The sequence below is a fragment of the Schistocerca americana genome, chromosome 2, assembly GCF_021461395.2.
Source record: "Schistocerca americana isolate TAMUIC-IGC-003095 chromosome 2, iqSchAmer2.1, whole genome shotgun sequence".
Taxonomy (NCBI): domain Eukaryota; kingdom Metazoa; phylum Arthropoda; class Insecta; order Orthoptera; family Acrididae; genus Schistocerca; species Schistocerca americana.
Window position 1 is genome coordinate 358,183,279 of NC_060120.1, and position 22,249 is coordinate 358,205,527.

General features: G+C 40.5%; 1 protein-coding gene across 2 annotated transcripts in view; it reads left to right on the plus strand.

Annotated features, from left to right (window-relative positions):
- The window catches only part of LOC124595472 (L-xylulose reductase-like), a 49,814-nt gene that overhangs the window by 12,791 nt on the left and 14,774 nt on the right, over positions 1–22,249 (plus strand). For both annotated transcript variants that reach the window (XM_047134228.1, XM_047134229.1), the window contains exon 2: positions 17,566–17,815. In XM_047134228.1, coding sequence (XP_046990184.1) covers positions 17,566–17,815 — 250 coding nt within the window. The remainder of the gene's footprint in view (positions 1–17,565; positions 17,816–22,249) is intronic.

Genomic DNA, 22,249 nt, shown 5'->3' on the forward strand with positions numbered 1-22,249 from the left:
GAGTGGGTTTTTGGCTTTGAAAGCCCATAACGATGATGTTTCGTTGAATGGTTGGCATGCTGATACTTGTTGTTGGTCCAGCAATGAAATCTGCAGCAATTTGTGGAAGGGTTGCTCTTCTGTCACATTGAATGATTCTCTTCAGTCATTGTCGATCCCATTCTTGCAGGATCTTTTTCTGACCATAGCAATGTTGGTGATTTGATGTTTTACCAGATTATTGATATTCGTGGTACACACGTGAAATGGTCATATGGGAAAATCCCCACTTCATCGTTACCTCGGAGACGCTGTGTCCCATCACTCATGCACCAACATAACACCACATTCAAACTAACTTACATCTTGATAACATGCCTTTGTAGCAGCAGTAACGAATCTAACAATCATGCCAGACACTTTTGTCTTATATAAGAGTTGCTGATTGCAGCAGAAGGTTCTGCCTATTTACGTATTTCTGTTTTTGAATATGCATGCCTATACCAGTTTCTGTGGTGCTTCAGTGTATATTGGATCTACAAATAGATCTGAGCATGTCCCATTGAAACTGATATCAGTGACCATGACACAGTTGTGCAACAATGATTATCAAAGTAAAAAGGATAAGTAAAACAAGTAGAAAGATATGTATGTTCAGCAAACTAGATTAAAAAAAAAAAAAAAAAAAAAAAAAAAAAAAAAAAAAAAAAAAGAACCAGTAGTGTCATATCCCAGTGAGAAACTTGGGACATGGCAGGTGCATGTAGAGAAACTATGGCTCAATTTCAAAAGAACAGTTGACCATGCACCCAAAAGAACTGTTCATAGTGGGAGGGACCTTCAGTGGTATACAGTCTCTGTAAAGAAATTTCTAATGAAATGGAGAGTACTGCATGATTGGTGTAAAACAAAGCATAGTACTATAGATAGAGAGAGATGCTGAATGAAATGTAGTTGGCTCTCAACAGAGCAATACGTGAAGCCTTCAATGATCTTTCACAAAACCCAAAGTAATTCTGGACGTATTTGCAGACTGTTAGTGGCACCATAATTAGTGTCCAGTCAGTCGTGAATGTGACAGGACTGAAACTGAGTGTAGAAAAGCAACTTCATTTACAAATATACCTTCACAAAGGAAAAAACATGTGAATTTCCCCAATTTAACACTCACACCACTGAAAAGATAGGTGAAATAGCTGTTAGTGTCAGTGCTGTTGAGAAACAGCTGAAATCATTAAAACTCAACAAAGCTCCAAAGTTCTGAAATCCCTATAAGATTATATACTGAATTTGTCACTGAATTAGCCCCTCTTTTGAATATATAAACAATCTATTGCAGATCAGCAAACAAAAAACTGTTCCCAGTAGTTGGAAGAAAGCACAGGTCACCCTTGTGTACAAGAAGGATAGTAGAAGTCAACCACAAAACTACAAATTGAAGGCTTCACGTATTGCTCTCTTGAGAGCCAACTGCATTTCATTCAGCATCTCTCTCTCTCTATAGTACTATGCTTTGTTTTACACCAATCATGCAATACTCTCCATTTCATTAGAAATTTCTTTACAGAGACTGTATACCACTGAAGGTCCAGCATCCTTGACACTGATTTGTTATAGAATCTTGCATCATATTCTGAGTTCAAATATAATGAGGTCTCTCAAACAGAATGACCCCTTCTGTGCCAACCATCAAGGATTCCGAAAACATCGATCATGTGAGACCCAACTCACAGTTTTCTCAAATGACACAGTGAAAGCTTTGGATCAAGGCAGTCAGGTAGATGCAGTATTTCTTGAGTTCTGAAAATCATTTGACTTAGTACCACATCTACACTTACTGCTGAAAGTACAATCATGTGGGGTATCAAGTGAATTTTGTGACTGGATTGAGGATTTTTTGGTAGGGAGGAAGCACGTTATTTTTTATGGAGAGGCATCGTCAGGTGTGAAGTAGCTTTAGGTGTGCCCCAGGGAAGTGTGTTGCAACCCTTACTATTCATGTTGTATATTAGTGACCTTGTGAACAATATTACCTGGTCACATTTTTTGGAAAGGATTAACAATAGATATTTAAATCAGCCTGGGGAATTATTACTAGGAATAAGTCAATTTTAAAACTACTTGGGGGGGGGGGGGGGGGGAGTGGAGGGCAGGGATGGAGGGAGGGTGGAGAGAGGAGGGGGGGCAGAGGGTGAGTTAATGCTTTTAATAAAATGTTCCTCTGAGGATCTGTTCACACTAATAGAAGCAGTATCCTTATTTTCATAATTTGCTATGGAAGCCTCATTTTTACTATACCCAAAATATTTTTTTTTTAAACTTCTCTTTAACTGCTACACACTTAGATATTTTGTTTACTTTGCTTAAAATTTTAGAGCAGAATTTGTATTGACATTTAATGCATAACATTTAGTGTTTCTGTATGTTAAGTGTAGTCTCTTCTCTATTTTATATTATTTTCTGATGCTGTTTGTAACCAGTCTTTGGAAATAACTAATCTATAATTTCTTAGGACAACTGTTTTGTAATAACCTGTCACCTGACAGCAAAAAATGTTATACTTTTCATTTACTCCATGTGTGCTGTGTTTGTCTTCTCAGGCTATATTCTGAAAATAATGCCTTTTCATTATTTTTGAGTGCTTCATTAATTTCCTTATATCACAGAGAAACTGAGACACATTTTTGCACATTGCTTCTTCACTTCCAATTACTTTAAGTATATTCTGACAGAATAAAATATTTATGTTTACATCTTCACTCAATAAACCACTATAAAGTGCGTGAAAGAGAATACTTCCCATTATATTACTAAGGACTTCTTCCAGACAACATGTGTAGAGTGTGGAAAGAATGCTTAAATGCTTCTATGCACTCTGTAATTAGTCTGTTCTGTTATTTGTGATTGATATCCAAGCAACATATAGGGGATTGCACTATGTTCCTATGTTCCTCACTTAAAGCAGGTTTTTGAATCTTTGTATTGTAGGCTTGCATGGAATAGATTGCATCTATCTTCACACATCTTCCAATTGAAGGTTTTCAACACTTCCATGAAGCCCTCCTATTGGCCAAAAAAAAAAAAAAAAAAAAAAAACCGTGATCTTTAGTGCTGCCTTTCTTTCTATACTTTCAATTTCTCCTGTTAGTTTATCATCCGCCCCCAGTAGCTGAGTGGTCAGCCTGGGCCTGGGCCTGGGTTCTATTCCCGGCTGGGTCGGAGATTTTCTCTACTTAGGGACTGGGTGTTGTGTTGACCTAATCATCATCTTTTCATCCCCATCGATGTGCAAGTTGCTGAAGTAGCATCAAATTGAAAGACTTGTACCTGGCGAATGGTCTACCTGACAAGAGGCCCTAGTCACACGACATTTATTTTATTTGTTAGTTTATTTGGTATGGGTTCCACACACTTCATTAATATTGCAGTATAGATTCAATGACTGTTTTGTAATCAATCTTCTTAATTGACTACTACTATTTTGCCAGTATCCGTCCAATGAACTCAAGTCTGCTCCTGCTCTACCTACAACTGAGCCTATGTGATCATCCCATTTCAGGTCCCTACAATTTCTTATATCCACGTAAGAGATGATTGATTCCAGTGGTTACACGCTCATATTATATTCACAGGACACTATATATTTGTTGTTTCATTTTGTTAAGTGCACAATTTTGCATTTCTGAGTATTTACAGCAAGTTTTGAATCTTGTGGCACTTTGAAATGTTATCAAGATCTGTCTGAATATTGGTACAGTTTTTTCCAAACAGTAGCTCATTAAAGATAATGGCATCATCTACAAAAAACTTCAGGTTATTGTTAATATTGTCTGCCAAACCATCAGCAAACAACATGAGCAGCAAAGGTCTGAGCATATGTCAGCACACCTGAAGTTATTTCTATATGTGTCCATGTCTCTCCGTCTAAGATAACACGCTGTGTTCTCACTACCAAGAAATCTGCAACCAATTACAAATTTAACTTGATATATCTAATGATCTCCCTTTTGTTGTTAGTTGTCAGTTTAATATTGTCTTTCTAGGTGCCATACTGGGCAGAATATCCTAGTGAAAGTGCATTGTGTTAAAATGAGACAAATTGGTTCAAACTACTGAGTGTCTTATATTTTTGTTGATTAAATCAGTTTCAGCTCACAAATAGCTGTAAGAAACTACAATCTGGAATAGCTGTTATCCTAATTGTGGGATCATAAATTGATACACCACACAGTATTCACAATTAAAGTTCCAATTTTAAAATGCTGTAAAAAGAGAACCACTGCTCAGAATGACATCAAATTTGAGCATTATGATACTGACACAGGGGGAAATGTCATGGAACACAACAGATGCGCAGCACATGGCTATTCCTCAGTTTGTGTCTAAGATTTCGAACACGACTGTTTCTATGAAGGATCAAGTGCTGCTGGTAAAGCTCTTTTACAAAACAGTGACTATGCACCAATAGCCCTGCAGAAGTCCTGGACACTTAAGAATATGAAATAAGGCACTGATTTTATATCCATTAGGTGCCTGGAGAAAATGGTTATAAAAGACAGGTTCTTTTGAAGCGAATTGTGGCAGAAGGAGGTAAGCTGTTGATCCAAAGTCTGTAAATATGTTGTCACAGCATTGCAAGACAGGTTGAGTTGTGGTGTGGAAACATCCAGTGCACAAGAAATTGCCCAAATGTTGGACAAGTCAGTTAGTACGGTACATAAAATCCTATAAAACATCCTGCAATGCTATCCATACAAAGTCACCCATGTTTGGGAGGTGCTTCCTTCTGACCTGCCTGCAAGATAAATGGTCACTCTGGAATTTCTTGCTTGCATGGAAGTGGACAATGAATGGACATGGAACATTCTGTGTCTAGATGAAGCCCATTTCCATCCCCAAGGACATGTCAGTATGCAGAATTGCAGAACAGGGCAACAGAAAATCCACAGACACATCAATCAGTACCATTTCATTTTGCAAAGATGACTGTGTGATGTGGGCTGATGGCATCTTTTTTTCAAAATACCCTTTGAAGAGATGAGTCCTATTACTCGTACTGACACTGGTAAACACTATAAAAGTCTTTCACACACCAATATCACTCGAACCCTCCGGCACTGTGGACGTGTGGGTAGAAACGTTTTTATGCAAGATGGCTCTCTTTCACACATTGCAGAGCCAGTGACATGGCTGCTGCAGAGGTACTTTGGAAATGCTAGAATTATCAGCCTGCAGCCTGGCCATCCATATCACCTGATCTTAATCTGTGTGACTTCTGGGTGTGGGATTACCTCTCATGATAATTAGAACCAATGTCATTTTGCTTCTTATCCAGTTTTTGGCCCCAGGACAGTTAAAAACTTATGTCATAAAAACTTATGTCATTTTACTTTCCATGCAGTTTTTGGCTCCAGGCTAATTAAAAAGCAGTGTAATTTTGGTTTTATACGGTTTTTGGCCTCTGTACAATTGAAAACTGATTTTTTCCACCCACTGTGGTATGACCTTGCTGTGGTGGATGGGCTTACCTAACTAACAGTGTCACTGCTGAACTCAAACCATAGGCATTGTGCTGCGATTCATCTGCCATTTGAAGCAAACCCCATTTATGTTAATGGGCTTACAGTGCCATCTACTGGCAAAATTTTCATTAAATTTGTTTGTTCCATGATGTTTCCTCTTGTTGCAATAATATGCTGTTCAAAGTTGACCTCATTCTAAGCACAATTCTCTTCCTATGGGGGTTTTAAAATGGAACTTTGATTATGGACGCCCTATATGTCACCGTTAGACTACATAATACGAAAAAATCATGAACAAAGACATCAAGCATGGTGAAAATTTCAAAACCACAAAACAAAAGAAATAGTAGTCAACCTCAAAAAACATCAGAAACAATTCACCCAAATTACCAGTTGAGTCAAGAGGGAATACCAAAATGGTCTGATCAACTAAATGGAAGAGCACTATCTCAAAGTCAGTGCCAGATACTATTATAAAACCTTAGGAAGCTAACTACTAAAATGAAACTTCTCTATGTTAATGCTGAAAAGTGAGGATGAAAATTACACACATAATGACAAGAAAAATGCCAAAATAATGCAAAAGTGTTAAATAAACTTTTGAACAATGAAGAACTCAGAATACTTTTGAATATTAATGTGAACACCCCAATGAAGACCAAACAACAAGAAGTAAACTTTCCAACAACTTAAGAGGTTGAACCACCACATAGGAGTTGAAAAATCACATTGCCTGTGAATGAGGCCAAGTTTTTTGCAGAAATATGGAAATATACCAGTGATACTCATCAGATCACCCAACACATGGCTCTGTGAAAAATGTGGATAACAGAAAAAAATCCCTGAACATTAGGCAGACCAGTCAAAGATCTATATGTTACTCAAGGTATTTGTGTTGTGAACTCCAGTGTGAGGTCCTGCATTATATTACTGGAATATGCTGACCACGATGGACACAGCAACAGGTTTTACTATTCACGCTATATAACCTATCAAACCAGTCCTGTTGCCATATGCAAAAGCTCCTCATACCATGATTCTATAAATTGTAAATGTGTGGGTCTTGAGAACAGATGCCTTCTGCAACCTTTCACCAGGTAAATCAGTGACACATTTTTACTAATCTGACAACACAAACAGAAGCAAGACTCATCACTGAAAACCACACAATGCCACTCACTGTCTCAGTTCACTCTAGATCTACAGCATTCAAGTCTGTTGTTTGTGGTATAGTGACAGTGGTAAATGATGCATGGCATCATCCAGTAATCTGCTTCCGATGGCTTGTGATACCACTCAGCCTGTAACCTCAGCCCATAATTCAGCAGCTGTCATCCATCTATTAGTCAAACTCAGTCGGACAGTTCTATGACATAACGGCATCCTACATAATTATAACACGCTACCTGTAACATGAGCCTGGATTTCAGCTCTTCTCATCTGTCTATTCATGACATGTGACATTACACTGAACAATCCTAAGATCTTCTCATGGTGTAGCCTTCTTGGAAGGACCCTTGCCTATTCTTTTTGTCACATTGCTGTCTTGGTTCCACCTCATCATCATCAGTCCTGCACTCACTGCACTACAATCAACAGTCTGTGCAATGTGTTAGTAGCATGTGCCAATATCTTCCATGTCAGTGATTCAACCTTTCTCAAAGTATGAAATATGGCAATAAGCTGAAAGTAGACGTCCTCTGGGTGTGTTCTGTTGTGATCTACATCTGAAAAGTTCTAGTAATGTTAGACACATCCAATAGCCATCATGTTCTCACACTGTTCTACTTGGGATGGCCCTTTCCCACACCAAAATTAAGCTCACTTAAGGATGAAATTTTAACCAACAGGATTTCATGGTGCAACAATTTCCGTTTCTGACCATGTAATATATGGAAGTGAAAGCATTTTCAAAACAACTAACACTGCAAAAGTAGACATAATACTCAAGGTGGAAAAAAGAAGAGTAAGGATGTGCACAAACAAAAAATACCAAGAAAACAGACAATGGAGACTAGTTTCTAAGAAAACAGTATACACACTAATTGAACTGGTAATGAGCACAATCAGCAATAAATGTATTTAATTTTTTAGATATCTCATCAGTACATCAGAACACAGAGACCTTTGGACAGTAATCAATAAGTTGTGAAATAGTAAGAGTAACATTTGATACGGTAAGTAGGTGGGAGTGACTGTCGTTAGCGACAGGACACCATGTGGATTATCTTTGGGGCCAGTTTCTTTGGACTAATTTTGAAATTTGTTTTGTTTTCCACTTGATGTAATTCGTTGTCCTATTATGCTGTGTAATAAAGTTAAGTTGATATTAGCACAAATATGTGTACACAGTCTTTTATGTAGTGTGAGTTCCCCTACATAAGCGATGAGCCCAAAACTACAGCGGCATTGCAGTGGACAAAATTTTCTTTACATATATTCAACATCATCCTGTACCAGCAAAACTTCCTCAACATTGATGGTGACTTCCAAAACATCAAGAAGGAACTCAACATGATACAACAGACTCCCCCGTTCATGGCATCATGAGATCCTATGTCTGAAACCAAATCCATCCAAGACATTACGGTTTCTATTGTGCTGGTAATGTCTTCATTTCCCATGACACTGTCACAAGATATTGCCTCACACAACAAACCTACAACACACAGTGGAATCAAGTCCAATGGGAATATGTTCTCTTTTCTGTCATTTCACTGGTGCTGCTTCCACAAGCTACCCACTTTTCTCTCACCAGTGCTCATGACCCACCCATGTCAAAATTGCAAATTTGGGCCTGGCTGTTTGTGCCCAAACACCCAGACATGTGGTTTGTGATTATGGAGAACATTTTTATGCAGCAACAAATAGTAGATGATTTCGAACAGTTCATCTCGTTGACGTGCAGCCATGACCAATGTGCTTCATCGGTGGTGTTGGACATCATTTTACAACTGCCTCCACACTCAAGATGGCATTAATCTCTTGCTGCACAGAACCTATATATCAGCGACTAAGACTGTACCCTTGAAAAGTGTGGTGGCAGGTTGCCTTCAGATTTCAGGAGGCACTTATGTGCTATGGTGGCCCTTTGCCTGTGTTCAGACACCTTACTTTCACACATTTGGCAACAATAGTTACCTCCACAGGTGCGTTTAGATTAGCACACAAGAGTTGGCCATTTAGTGAGCGGGCACCCTGTTCAACTCAAATGCCACTGCTGCAACCACCATGGCTAATGAATCCCCTGCAGCAAGGCCAAAATCGGCTGATGCAGCTGCCCTACCATGGCTGCCTGACAACCACCAGATGTGAACAAATATCTCCAATCCCTCCACACTGTCACAATCAGCTGATGGCTCAGCTGCAGTGCTTAGAACAATGTGACTTTGGGATAGAGGATGCACACACACACACACACACACACACACACACACACACACACACACACACACACACACACACAATTGTGCCATACAATTTTGAATGCATGACTCGTAAATAATGAAACTGGTTATTGGTGGTTCCAAAAGCATTTCGGTTTGAAAGCTATGAAGTGCAGGGCACCATTTTCATAACCGAATGTCCATAACCACGTACCTTAGGTGCAGATAACCGTGCCGACCGCAACCTGCATCTAAACTCACAGCACAGCAAGACACTCCCATTCCAGTGCAAGCCTATATCATGCAGATCGACTTCAAAAGCTGTCAGATACACAGCTTCACAAAGGTCGTTCATCACTGATCACTCTATGGGGCACATGTTTTTGGTTGACATCAGGTCAGATGTCAGCAACCTATCTGTTAATTTCTTCCCTGCAGACAGACACATAGATGAGATTCATGTGAAAATGGCCGATGAATTCACCATTCAAACATATGGACAGAAAACACTGGTGATTGACATTGGACTTGCAGAGAAGTGCAACTGCATCTTTGTGCTGGTCGATATTGATCAACCTATACTGGGCATTGATTTCTTGACAAATCACACAATGACTGTGGAATCACAAAACACGTACCTCATCCATTCTGCCATTGCCCACATTATCCATGGAATACAGGGACAGCTGATACCTCACACCTGCATGTGGGTGGCTAACCTTAGTAAGCCTACATTCAAGGATGACAGAAGCAGGTGGGAGCAATATCACCACAATTTGCAAGCGACCAACCATAGTTTGGTGAAGGATAGTGGTGCAAAAATATCATGTCCAACACGTTACATTCAGAAAATGGCAGGATAAAGACTACTGTGCTGAAGAACTAGTCTGACCTGAAGATGGCTCAAATGATCGTAAAACGGCTGATGGTGCAGCAACAGCCCATCACCACTTTCCCTGAAGTGGAAGCACCTGAGCCGCCATGTCACAGAACAAGACTGCACGCCACCTTTGGACAACACTAGCTCGTTGGTCTCTTCCCATGTTAGCAGACTTCCGGCTGATTGCTTACGTGAAATGAAGGCCGTGTTCAATGTTTTGATGAGATGTTACAAGAAGAAATCATCTAACCATCTGACAGTCCATGGTCCTCTCTGCTATATCTCAATGGTAAGAAAGATGGTTTGTGGCAGCTGTGTGGTGACTTAGTGAGTATCGAGCACTGAAGGCCCAAACTGTGATGGATAGATACCTCATGCCACACATACAAGACTTTACTCATTCATTGGCTGGGCCGACCACATTCAGTGTGTTGGATTGCCGTAAGGCTTACAACCAGATTCCCATGGCAAAACCAGACATACCTAAAATGGCAGTGAAAACCCCATCCTGGCTATTTGAATTCTTGGTAATGCCATTTGGGCAAAAAATGCTTCCCAAACATGGCAGAGGTTTTTGCACAATGTACTAAGAGGTTTACCTGATTTTTTCCTACCTAGACAATATTTTGGTATTCTCTGAAAATGCTGAGGACCATGATAAGCATGTGAAGGAGATCTGAAACAGCCTCAGTGATCACAGAATAACACTTAATGAGGACAAATGTATGTCTGGGGGAACCAGTGGTGACTTACCTAAGTTACATTGTGTCAGCTCAGAGCATTTTCCCACCCTCAGGGAGATGTGAATTTTTGCGTAACCTCCTTTGGCCTCAAAATGATTTGGATCTCATGCAATTCCTAGGAATGATAAAACTTTTATCAATGCCACCTCCCCACAATGGTCACCATTCAGACACCGCTAAACAACACTTTGGATAGACATAACAAAAATGGCAAATGCCTGCTTCATGGATGACTGAGATGGAGTTGTCCTTCATGCTGCCACAAAATAGCCTGCATTATGCAGTGGCTCTCACACACTCCACACCAGGAGCTCATCTAGCCTTAGTAGCTGATACAAGCCAGTTTGAAATAGGTGTGGCTCTCCATCAGAATGTGAACGGACATTGGCAACTACTAGATTTTTTCTCTCAAAAGTTACCATGACCAAACTCACTGGAGTGCATATGACAGGGAACTCCTCATGATGTACAAGGGTGTCAAGCATTTCTGCCCCTTCATTGAGGGCAGACCTGCCACAGTATTCACCAACCACAAACCCATAATGTCAGGTTTCCACAAAATTGGTGATTCATGTTCTTCTCATCAGGCTCATAAAATCGAGTACATATGCCAATTTTCTGCAGATGTGCACCATATTCATGGAGCTGACAATATTGTGGCAGTCTGTTTTTTCACACATCAACAGGATAAATCCAATGCTGGATTATTCTGAACTTTGCAAGGCCTCAAAATTCAGATGCACAGCTACAGTCTTTGTTGACAGACTCTTCTAATGGCCTGTGTTTCAAACTTATGGATGCACCCTGCTGCTCTTCTAAGAGAAGGTCAACATTTCTAATACCAGACCATACCCATACATTACTCCCCAATTCTGACAAAAAGTATTCAATGGCATCCACAACCTGCAGCACTAAGGAACTAATATGCAAGTGAGGTTGGTGATGGACCTTTTGTGTGGCCATCAATCAAGAAAGATACACGGGAGTTGGCTTGCACCTGCTTTCAGCACCAATGCAGCAATATAGGAAGCCATATGCATGCTCCAGCAACCCAATTCCTGACTTCTACTGGTGGTGCCTAAGGTGGTGCCTTCCTGGAGGCACCACCTTATCGTAGCACTGTCCGTGCGGGTGGGAGAGTTTGCGTGTTCCTGTGATGCTGAGAACTATACCGGTGGTAGCGTAGCTACTGGCAGGTTCAACCTAGCCGGTCAGGTCTCAGCAGAGGAGCCAGACGAAGTGTGTCTCACAATGACCTACCGTCCTTTCCTCCCTTTCCCTTCCAGTCCCTTCCCTTTCCTTCTTCCCTTCTGTCAGTCTCTTCATCGGTATAGGAGGCGGGTAACATCGATAGGTAAACACTCATGGCTTCTGTACTGACGAAGCAAGGCACCTGTGAGGTGCCTTAAGGGCATATGTCAGGATACTTCCAGTGGCATATGGCCATTCACTGCATCCCCTGCCTCTTGCCAGTCGTATCGGCCCTACGATCCACTGCCAACCAGAGGCAGAGGATGAGAGAGTGGATCTGCATCTGCGCAACTGCTTGTCCACTTTAAATACCTTCACGCGCAGATGACTCCGGTGAAGTTTCAAGTTGAAAGTCCTGCGGTGATGGAGTACTGATGGTGAGGCAAGGATTTGGTGTACCTGAACCTTAGTTGGTGCTCTGCACGTTAGGCGGTCAGACGGTGATGGTCGTTCTGGTACTCGTGAGAGATGGGAGGACTGGTTCGGCAGCTCGTCAGACGACAAAGCAGTCCTATTTAGGATCGCTCTGCTTTCCCTAATCCAGGGAGGGGCCTAGAAAAGGTGGCCTAAACATAGCCCGCCTCAACCCAGCACAAGTGGCAAACTGCGGTCACTTGTTCACTAACATATGCGGTCAAAACAATAATAAAATAAACAGTTACCTTAAATATATAATGATTGGAGTCTGGAACGTCCGTACTTTACAGGATAACGACCATAATCAGTGCCCAGAGAGAAAGACAGGACTTATCGCAAGGGAACTGGCTAGATATAACATCGACATTACCGCCATAAGTGAAACACATCTTAGTGACTCTGGACAGTTATGTGAACCGCTCGGAGGTTATACCTACTACTGGAGTGGAAAATCATCCACTGAAAGGGCGGAAAGTGGGGTAGGCTTTGCCATACGCAATAAATTGGCATGTTCACTAACAGAACTTCCAAAAGGTATCAGTGACAGAATAATAACACTCAGACTTCATCTGGCATCCAAGAAATATCTTCACTTGATCAATGTATACGCACCTACATTGCCATCTCCGGATGAAGAGAAGAACAAGTTCTACCAAGACCTCCGACATGTTCTTAGGGATATTCCTTCTGCAGATAAACTTCTGTTACTTGGTGATTTTAATGCTCGTGTTGGGAATGATTTCAGTGCTTGGAATGGAGTCCTTGGTCACCATGGGATTGGAAAATGCAACTCGAATGGTTTGAATCTTCTAACTCTATGTGCCGAGTTTGAACTCTGTCTGACAAATACATATTTTTGTCTGCCTGAAAAATATAAAACGACATGGATGCATCCACGATCTAAACACTGGCACCTTCTGGATTATTTGATAGTACGGAAAAAAGATCTTGGTGACGTACTGGTCACACGTGCAATGAGAGGCGCTCAGGAATGGACAGACCATCGACTCGTGAGGTCCAAATTAAAGATAACTTTGAAGGCACCACGCCGAGCTTCACACAAAATACCAACGAAATTGTCCTGCAAAATCTTGGCCAATGATCAGACTATGAGAACAAAACTGGATGAAAAATTTGGTGTCGATGGCCTTTTGATATCTGAATCTGCCCCTGTAGATGAACAGTGGAGTGCATACGCTAACAGACTGCGTGGCTGTGCTTCAGAAGTCTTGGGAAAGCCTCAGAAGAAGCACCAGGACTGGTTTGATGACTCAGATCCAGAGATCAGAAAGCTAATTAATGATTCCAGAACCTCTCTTTGCACCCCTGATGATAACAAGCGTAGAGCAGCGCATTACAATCTGAAAGTGATGGTACGTGCTCTCAAAGACAGTTGGTGGGCAAATAAAGCAAATGAAATACAGTTATATGCTGACACACACCAAATGGGCAGATTCTTTGAGTCCCTGAAAACTATCTTTGGTCCAAGAGTTGGGAAGATAGCACCAGTCTATAACAAAGATAAAAGTTGTCGGCTGACGCAACAGAGTGACATCCTGTCTCGGTGGGCGGAACATTTTAATGACGTTCTTAATCCCGACCATCAGACAACTGATATTCCATACATAGAAGCACTTGAAGACCTGCCAGTTGAGGAACAACTTGCGGATGCCCCTTCCTACGACGAATTCATTTCAGCACTGGCTAAGCTGAAAAATGACAAAACAGCAGGATTAGATAACTTGCCATCAGAGCTATATAAATATGGGGGGCCAAACATCAAGAAACCATTGTTTGCTCTGATCTTAAGGATTTGGGAGTATGAAATGATTCCACAAGACTGGAAAGATGCTTGTATTTCCAAGATCTATAAAGGCAAGGGTGACACATCAGATTGCAGCTCCCACAGGGGCATTTCTCTTCTCTCAGCAGTGGGAAAAGTCCTTGCCCACATAATTAACAGCCGGTTAACACACTTTGCAGAAAAACTGCTACCAGAGACCCAGTGTGGCTTTCACCCAAACAGAGGCACAGTGGATGCCATATTTGTTGTCAAACAAATGCAAGAGAAAAGCTTAGAGCAACATCGGCCTTTGTTCATGTGCTTTGTAGACATGGAAAAAGCTTTTGATCGTGTCCCACGGGAAGCTCTCTGGAAAACTGGGTGCCCTGACAAAATTGTCAGTTTGATTCGGCAGTTTCATGAAAACATGATGGCAAAAATCCGCCACGAGGACAAGCTCTCAGAACTGTTTCCCATGACATGTGGTGTAAAAGAAGGCTGTGTTCTGGCTCCCACACTCCTCTCCCTTTACTTCGCAGCTGTTATGAGAGACGCGACCAAAGCCTGTAGTAATCAAATTAGTCTCGACACAAGGACAGACAAAAGTGTCTTCAACATCTCTCGCCTCAGAACAAAAAGTCGCGTAACCAAACTATCCATCTGAGAGATTCTCTACACGGATGATGTATGCATGATGGCTAATTCTTGCGAAACTCTTCAGACTTACATAAATCTGCTAAATGCCTCCTGCAGAAGATTTGGCTTAGCCATTAGCATCACTAAGACGCAAGTTCTCAAACAGCCACTTAGAGGTCTTAATGCAGATGACTCCAGTATTGAGATAAATAACAAACCCTTGCAAAATGTGTCAAATTTCAAATACCTGGGAAGCCAAATTAGAAGTGACAACAGCCTGACAACGGAAATCGCAGCGCGTATAGCCAGCGCAGCCTCAGCCTTCGGTAAGCTTAATGACCGAGTATGGAAATCACATGATCTCAAATTACAAACAAAAATTGCAGTCTACAAAGCAGTAGTATTATCCACCTTATTCTATGCCTCGGAAACCTGGTGCTGTTACAAAGCTTACATCAAGAAGCTAGATAAATTTCATCTTCGATGTCTGAGACCAATTCTGCGCATCAGATGGGAAGACCGTGTCCCAAACACTGAGATTTTGCGCCGCGTGAAGCTGGCTGGTATTGAAGCTTTAATAATGAAACATCAACTGAGATGGAGTGGTCACATAGTACGCATGGATGACAGTAGGCTACCTAAAGCGGTGTTCTACTCGCAGCTCTCATGCGGGAAGAGGAGGAAAGGTGGTCAACACCTGTGATATAAAGACACCATTAAACGCCACCTTGCAGCCTGTGGCATTCCAAGCAACCATTGGGAGGAGCTAGCATTGCGCCGATCGGAGTGGCGATCAACTGTACATAAGAGCATCGAACAATTCGAGCAAAAGCGTCTAATGAACCTGGATGCTAAAAGAGAGCTCCGAAAATCTCAGCTCAAGCCTGTCTACATGTATACTTACAACTGTGCTGGTCAACTTCACTGTGCTTCATGCAACAGGATATTCAAAGCGAAATTTGGATTCGCGAGCCACATCCGAGCCTACCACAATAAGGACAGAGAAGACTGACAGAGTCGCTGTCGCCGGACACAGCGAGGAGGACATCATCATCATTTTGGGCATGTCCACATTGATTTGCTGGGACCCTTCCCCCATTCCAAAGGTTATAGGTATTTATGTAAGTCTGCAGGCTTTCATGGCCGTTGTCACTGAAATAAAAATCTTCTGGGTTATTAGGCTGCATCAGTGTTCTAGTAGTAGTGGACACCAGAAGATCCTGAGGAAGATCCCAGAAGAGGGGTTGAAATGTTGATCATTTTGAAGAAATATGATGCAGCCTAATAACCCAGAAGATTTTAACTTCAGTTATAGGTATTTGCTTACAACAGTGGATCATTGTTGGGCAGAGGCCATTCTGATCAGAGACATTTCTGTGGAGACCATCCCATGAGCCTTCATGGAAACTTGGGTGGTCCATTTTGGATGTCCATTTTTTGTTACCACTTACCAGGGATGCTATTTTCAGTCCACACAGTTCCAGCAGTTATCAAGACTTTGTGGCTTGGTAGAAAGGTGACACCACATTTTAAAGGTCACCCTGATGTGTTATGAAGACTTTTGGACTCAAGAATTGTTGCTGATTTTCTTGGATTTACAGACAGCCTTAAAAATTATGTGAGCTGTTGCTCAGCAGAGTTAGTGTATGGGGAACCATTAAGCAGTCTGAGGGGAATTTCTCACACCCACACCATTCCTGAATGAGGTGCAGCTATCCCATCTCTTGCAACAAATCAGAAAGCCAATGGAGACCCTTTGTGCAACTCCAGTGTCATAGCATGGCACACACCCTGCTTTCATACACAAGGCTCTCGATAGTTGTTCACATGTCATGCTTAGCACAAACCTGGTACGTCATTCTCTGCAGCCACTGTACACTGGCCTGTACCAAGTACTGCAGCAACACACACACAGTGGATGTCCTCCTCATGGGAAAGCTAATCAAAATCCCCATAGAGTGGGTAATATCTGCTTGGATGCTGCCATCATCACCCACCACCCCACAGTCAACTTCAAACATGCCTCATATTGAGTCAGCAATCCCACCAGAGCCAGACAGATGTGACTGGCCTGACTTTCACAGCCTGGGACCAGATGCATCAGCAGAACCATCCAACAGCACCCACCCCCTACAGTGTATATTCATGTAGGCCTGGAGGTAAAGTTAAAGTACCCTGTCACACCTGGTGCTCTTCATTTTAGGGGGTGAAAGAGGGGGTGGTGGGGAGGGAGGGAGGGGGGAGGGGTCATAGTAACTATTCATAGTTGACAGGACACTGCATGCATTATCTTTGGCGCTGATTTCTTTGGACTAAATTTGAGAAATTTATTTTGTTTCCCACTTGATGTAATTTGTTGTTCTGTTACGCTGTGTAATAAAGTTAACTGGACATTAACACAGATACATATACATTATCTTTTATGTAGTGTAAGAGAACTACATATCACAAATGAAGATTTAAAAATCAAAGCAGACAAAATCAATAAGCTTATAGCAAAAAAGGCTAAAAACTAAATTCAGTACACAGACAATGGGAAAGATGATTTCAGATGAAACAAGAAAGTTGAGATGCATGAAAAATGTGAAGTACTTTGACCAACAGAAAAAAATAAAATTAAATAAAATAAAATTAAATTAAAAAATAAAATAAAAAAAAGAATGGACTGAAATGGTTCAATGAAGGCAATAAAATAAAATAAGTAAATTTGTCACTTTTTAAGGGTGCCATAATAGTTCACACATACAGTCACTATGAAATTATGTGTGAAATTCAGCATTTCCTTCAGAGATAATAAATATATATTTCTACTGCAGTGGCACATATGTCCTTCAGTTCCACTAAAAACAGTCATGTATTTAAATGCAGAAATGAAGCTTCAAGATAATTTATTCAGAGATTTATTCTTTGTCATTGTTTGGAGGACATAAAATATTTCTTTAGTATATTTCAGTAACTGTTGTTTCAGGTATTGGGAAAGAAATTGCAAAGCAGCTTGTGAAGTGTGGCGCTGAAGTTGTTGCACTTTCACTCAACAAGGAACCATTAGAACAATTGGCCCGTGAAGTGAATGTTACTACAATTGCTGTAGACCTAAGTGATTGGGATAAAACAAGAGAAGCTGTGAAATCAGCTGGACCTATAGATCTCTTGGTCAATAATGCAGGAGTAGTGAGCCTCAATCCTTTTCTAGACATTAAACCAGAAGAATTTGACAGGTAATAAAGGTACACCAAAAAGTAAAAGAGACTGCTTGCATTTATTTATTTATTTATTCCATGTGATCTGATGGTACACAGTGTGTTGCAGAAACTATCTGTTTTGAAATATTGGTGCACACTTGTCTCTTACACCTTTAATTGTGTTCATATGTTGCAGCAAGCTTCATTAAAACCAATCAGTTTAATAGCAGTGGTTGAGCAGTTTACTATAGAAGTGTTACATAATATGATGAATCAATAGTGGTTGCCTTCAGAGTGAGACAAATTTGAGTCCACGTATGTCAGCATTCATTTCTTACACTGATCAAAACATTTCTGCAAGTAATTTTCCATGATGTTATGCAGTGAGTCCACAATTATACATTCCAAAAGAGCGCTCAAATATCTTTAGTAAATGATTCATCCAATGCCACTGTTGTTGCTCTTACAAAAGTTGGCACAGCATAAGGACAAATGTGAAACTAAAAAAACAGGTCTAAACACACAACAATGAATATATATGTGTACTATTGTTATTACTGTCACAATCAAAATGTTTTCTGTCATTGTTTTGACTCATTTCTTGTAGGTATTGTTGTTGTCCAGATAGTTTAGCTTTCATAAAATGTAAACAGCAGGACTGATAATGTTTCAATTAAAGAGCACTCAAATATCTTTAGTAAATGATTCATCCAATGCCACTGTTGTTGATCTTACAAAAGTTGGCACAGCATAAGGACAAATATGAAACTAAAAAAACAGGTCTAAACACACAACAATGAATATATATGTGCACTATTGTTATTACCGTCACAATCAAAACGTTTTCTGTCATGGTTTTGACTCATTTCTTGTAGGTAATATTGTTGTCCAGATAGTTTAGCTTCCATAAAATGTAAACAGCAGGACTGATAATGTTTCAATTTGCTAAAAGTGTGTGTGTGTGTGTGTGTGTGTGTGTGTGTGTGTGTGTGTGTGTGTGTGTGTGTGAAGAAGTACTGCAGGGATAAGATGCATTGGGGTATGGTGACGTAGGAGATGGACAGAGGGAGGGGGGAGTAGAGATGGACTTAGGGAGGTGGGAGTAAAAGATGGACATAGGGAAGGGTAGGTGGAGATGGACAAGGAGGAGCAGGAGATGGACAGAGTGAGGGAGAATGTGGCAGTGGACAGAGAGAATGGAGAGGAGAGGAAGGACAGAGAGAGGGGAGGAGGAGATAGACAGAGAAAGGGATGAGAAAGACATGGACTGAGAAAGAGAGGACAAGGAGATGGACAAAGTAAGGGGAAAAGGAGATTTTCAGAGAAAGGGGAGAGGTGACATTCAGAGAGAGTGGAAGGAGTAAACAAACAGAGAGGGGGTGGGAGGAGGAAGTGGTGGACAGAGAAAGGAAAGAAAAGGCGATGGACAGAGAGACAGGGAGAGGGAGATGAACTTAGGGTGGGAGAGGAGGAGATGGACATATGGAGCAGGAATAGGGGACTGACAGAGAGAAGGGGAGGAGAAGATGCAAGAGAGAGCAAGGAGGAACAGAGAGAGAGGTTTTTCCTAAAAGGAAAATTAAATTTAATTATGAGAAGTCGTAAAGAAATTCTGGATAACTACAGGTATCAGAGTCTCATGACAATGAAAAAAAGGACTTGCACAAAATAGCCAGAACAAGTAATCATTTATTTTTTTATTTATTTATTTATTGTTCCGTGGGACCACATTTAGGAGAAGTCTCCATGGTCATGGAACGAGTCAATACATGAAATTATAACACGATTGTAGAAACAGATAAAATGAAACAAGTCGTTAGTTTAAATAAAGAAAATCAAGAATGTAACACTGGAATTTGCTTAATTTTTTATCTCTTCCAGGAGCTCCTCGACAGAATAGAAGGAGTGAGCCATGAGGAAACTCTTCAGTTTAGACTTAAAAGTGTTTGGGCTACTGCTAAGATTTTTGAGTTCTTGTGGTAGCTTATTGAAAATGGATGCAGCAGAATACTGCACTCCTTTCTGCACAAGAGTCAAGGAAGTGCATTCCACATGCAGATTTGATTTCTGCCTAGTATTAACTGAGTGAAAGCTGCTAACTCTTGGGAATAAACTAATATTGCTAACAACAAACGACATTAAAGAAAATACATACTGTGAGGGCAATGTCAAAATTCCCAGACTATTGAATAGGGGTCGACAAGAGGTTTTCGAACTTACACCATACATAGCTCGAACAGCCCGTTTTTGAGCCAAAAATACCCTTTTTGAATCAGAAGAATTACCCCAAAAAATAATACCATATGACATAAGCGTATGAAAATATGCGAAGTATACTACTTTTCGTGTTGAAATGTCACTTATTTCAGATACTGTTCTAATGGTAAATAAAGCGGCATTTAGTTTCTGAACAAGATCCTGAACATGGGCTTTCCACAACAGCTTACTATCTATCCGTACGCCTAGGAACTTGAACTGTTCCGTCTCGCTTATAACATGCCCATTCTGTCTGATTAAAATGTCAGTTCTTGTTGAATTGTGGGTTAGAAACTGTAAAAACTGAGTCTTACTGTGATTTAGCATCAAATTATTTTCCACAAGCCACGAACTTACTTCATGAACTACATTATTTGATAATGTTTCAATATTACACACAAGATCTTTCACTACCAAGGTGGTGTCATCAGCAAACAGAAATATTTTTGAATCACCTGTAATACTAGAAGGCATATCATTTACATAAATAAGGAACAGCAGTGGCCCCAGCACCGACCCTTGGGGAACGCCCCATTTAACAGTGCCCCATTGGGACTGAACATCATTACCACTCTCAATATTGCGGAGGATTACCTTCTGCTTTCTGTTCTTAAAGTAGGAGGCGAACCAATTGTAAGCTACTCCCCTTACTCCATAATGTTCCAACTTCTGCAGTAATATTTTGTGGTCAACACAGTCAAAAGCCTTCGTTAAATCAAAGAAAACACCTAACGTTCTCAACCTTTTATTTAATCCGTCCAAAACCTCACAGAGAAAAGAGAATATAGCATTTTCAGTTGTTAAGCCATTTCTAAAACCAAACTGTACATTTGACAGCAAATTATGTGAATTTAAATGCTGCAGTAACCTTGTATATACAACCCTCTCGATAACTTTAGCAAACACCGATGGCATAGAAATAGGTCTATAATTGTCAACATTATCCCTGTCTCCCTTTTTATAAAGTGGCTTCACTACCGAGTACTTTAATCGGTCAGGAAACCGACCACTGCTAAAGGAAAAGTTACAGATATGGCTAAGTACTGAGCTAATATACGTGGAACAATACTTCAGTATTCTGCTAGATACCCCGTCATATCCATGAGAGTTCTTGGTCTTTAGTGATTTAATTATTAACTCAATCTCCCTCTTGTCAGTATCATGGAGGAGCATTTCATGTAACAGTCTCGGAACACTTTTTTCTAAGAGCGCTATATGATTCCCTGTTGGGACTAGGTTTCTATTTAGTTCACCTGCTATATTCAGAAAGTGATTATTAAGTACTGTACATATATGCGACTTATCAGCAACACGGACATCCCCACTACGCACTGATTCTATATCCTCGACCTGTCTCTGCAGACCAGCCACTTCCTTTACGACTGACCATATGGTTTTAATTTTATCCTGAGACTTAGCTATTCTATCTGCATACCACATACTTTTTGCCTTCCTAATAACTTTTTTAAGCACCTTACAATACTGTTTGTAATGGGCTGTAGTCATTATGACTACTGTCTTATTATAAACAGTACTGTAACATAGTCAGAAAAACTGTAAAAAAAATAATCTAGTAGTCTTCACATCATGTCTGAAACTGACAGATCAAATAATGAAATTTGTTAAAAGAGAAAAAGGTTAAGAGGCCACAGAAGATGGCATTACTTCTTTTAAAGGGAATGGGAGCACTGCAAAATAAAGTCATATGCAGCAGTTATTTTTAACAGTTACTTTTTAAGAATAGGTGAGACGATGGGAGCAAGTAGTGCAGAAAAGAAAGCAAAAGAGTACACTGAAGAAGCAATACAGAGAACATTTAGTGGATAAAAATTAATCTTACATACTCATCTCAAATAAGAAATATCATCATGGCTCTAGAAAGTAAAAATTTATGTGAAGTGGATAATTTCTCTACTAAGTTCACCGTAATATGTAATGTCCTTAGTCCTTAAGTAATGTGTCATTAACTCAGGGTGTTTTCCAAGAAAGATTGGAATATGCCACTACTAGGCCTCTCCACAAAAAGGGTGAGTCCACAGATGTCAATAACTATTGCTCAGCATCCCTCCTTATATCCTTTTCTGTGATTTTTGAGTAGGAAATGTACTCCAGGATTGTTGTTCACGTGCATAGTAATGGGATACTTGGCTAATTACAGTTTAAATTTCAAAATGGCCATTCCACTGAATCAATATTTTTACATGTGCGAGCAAA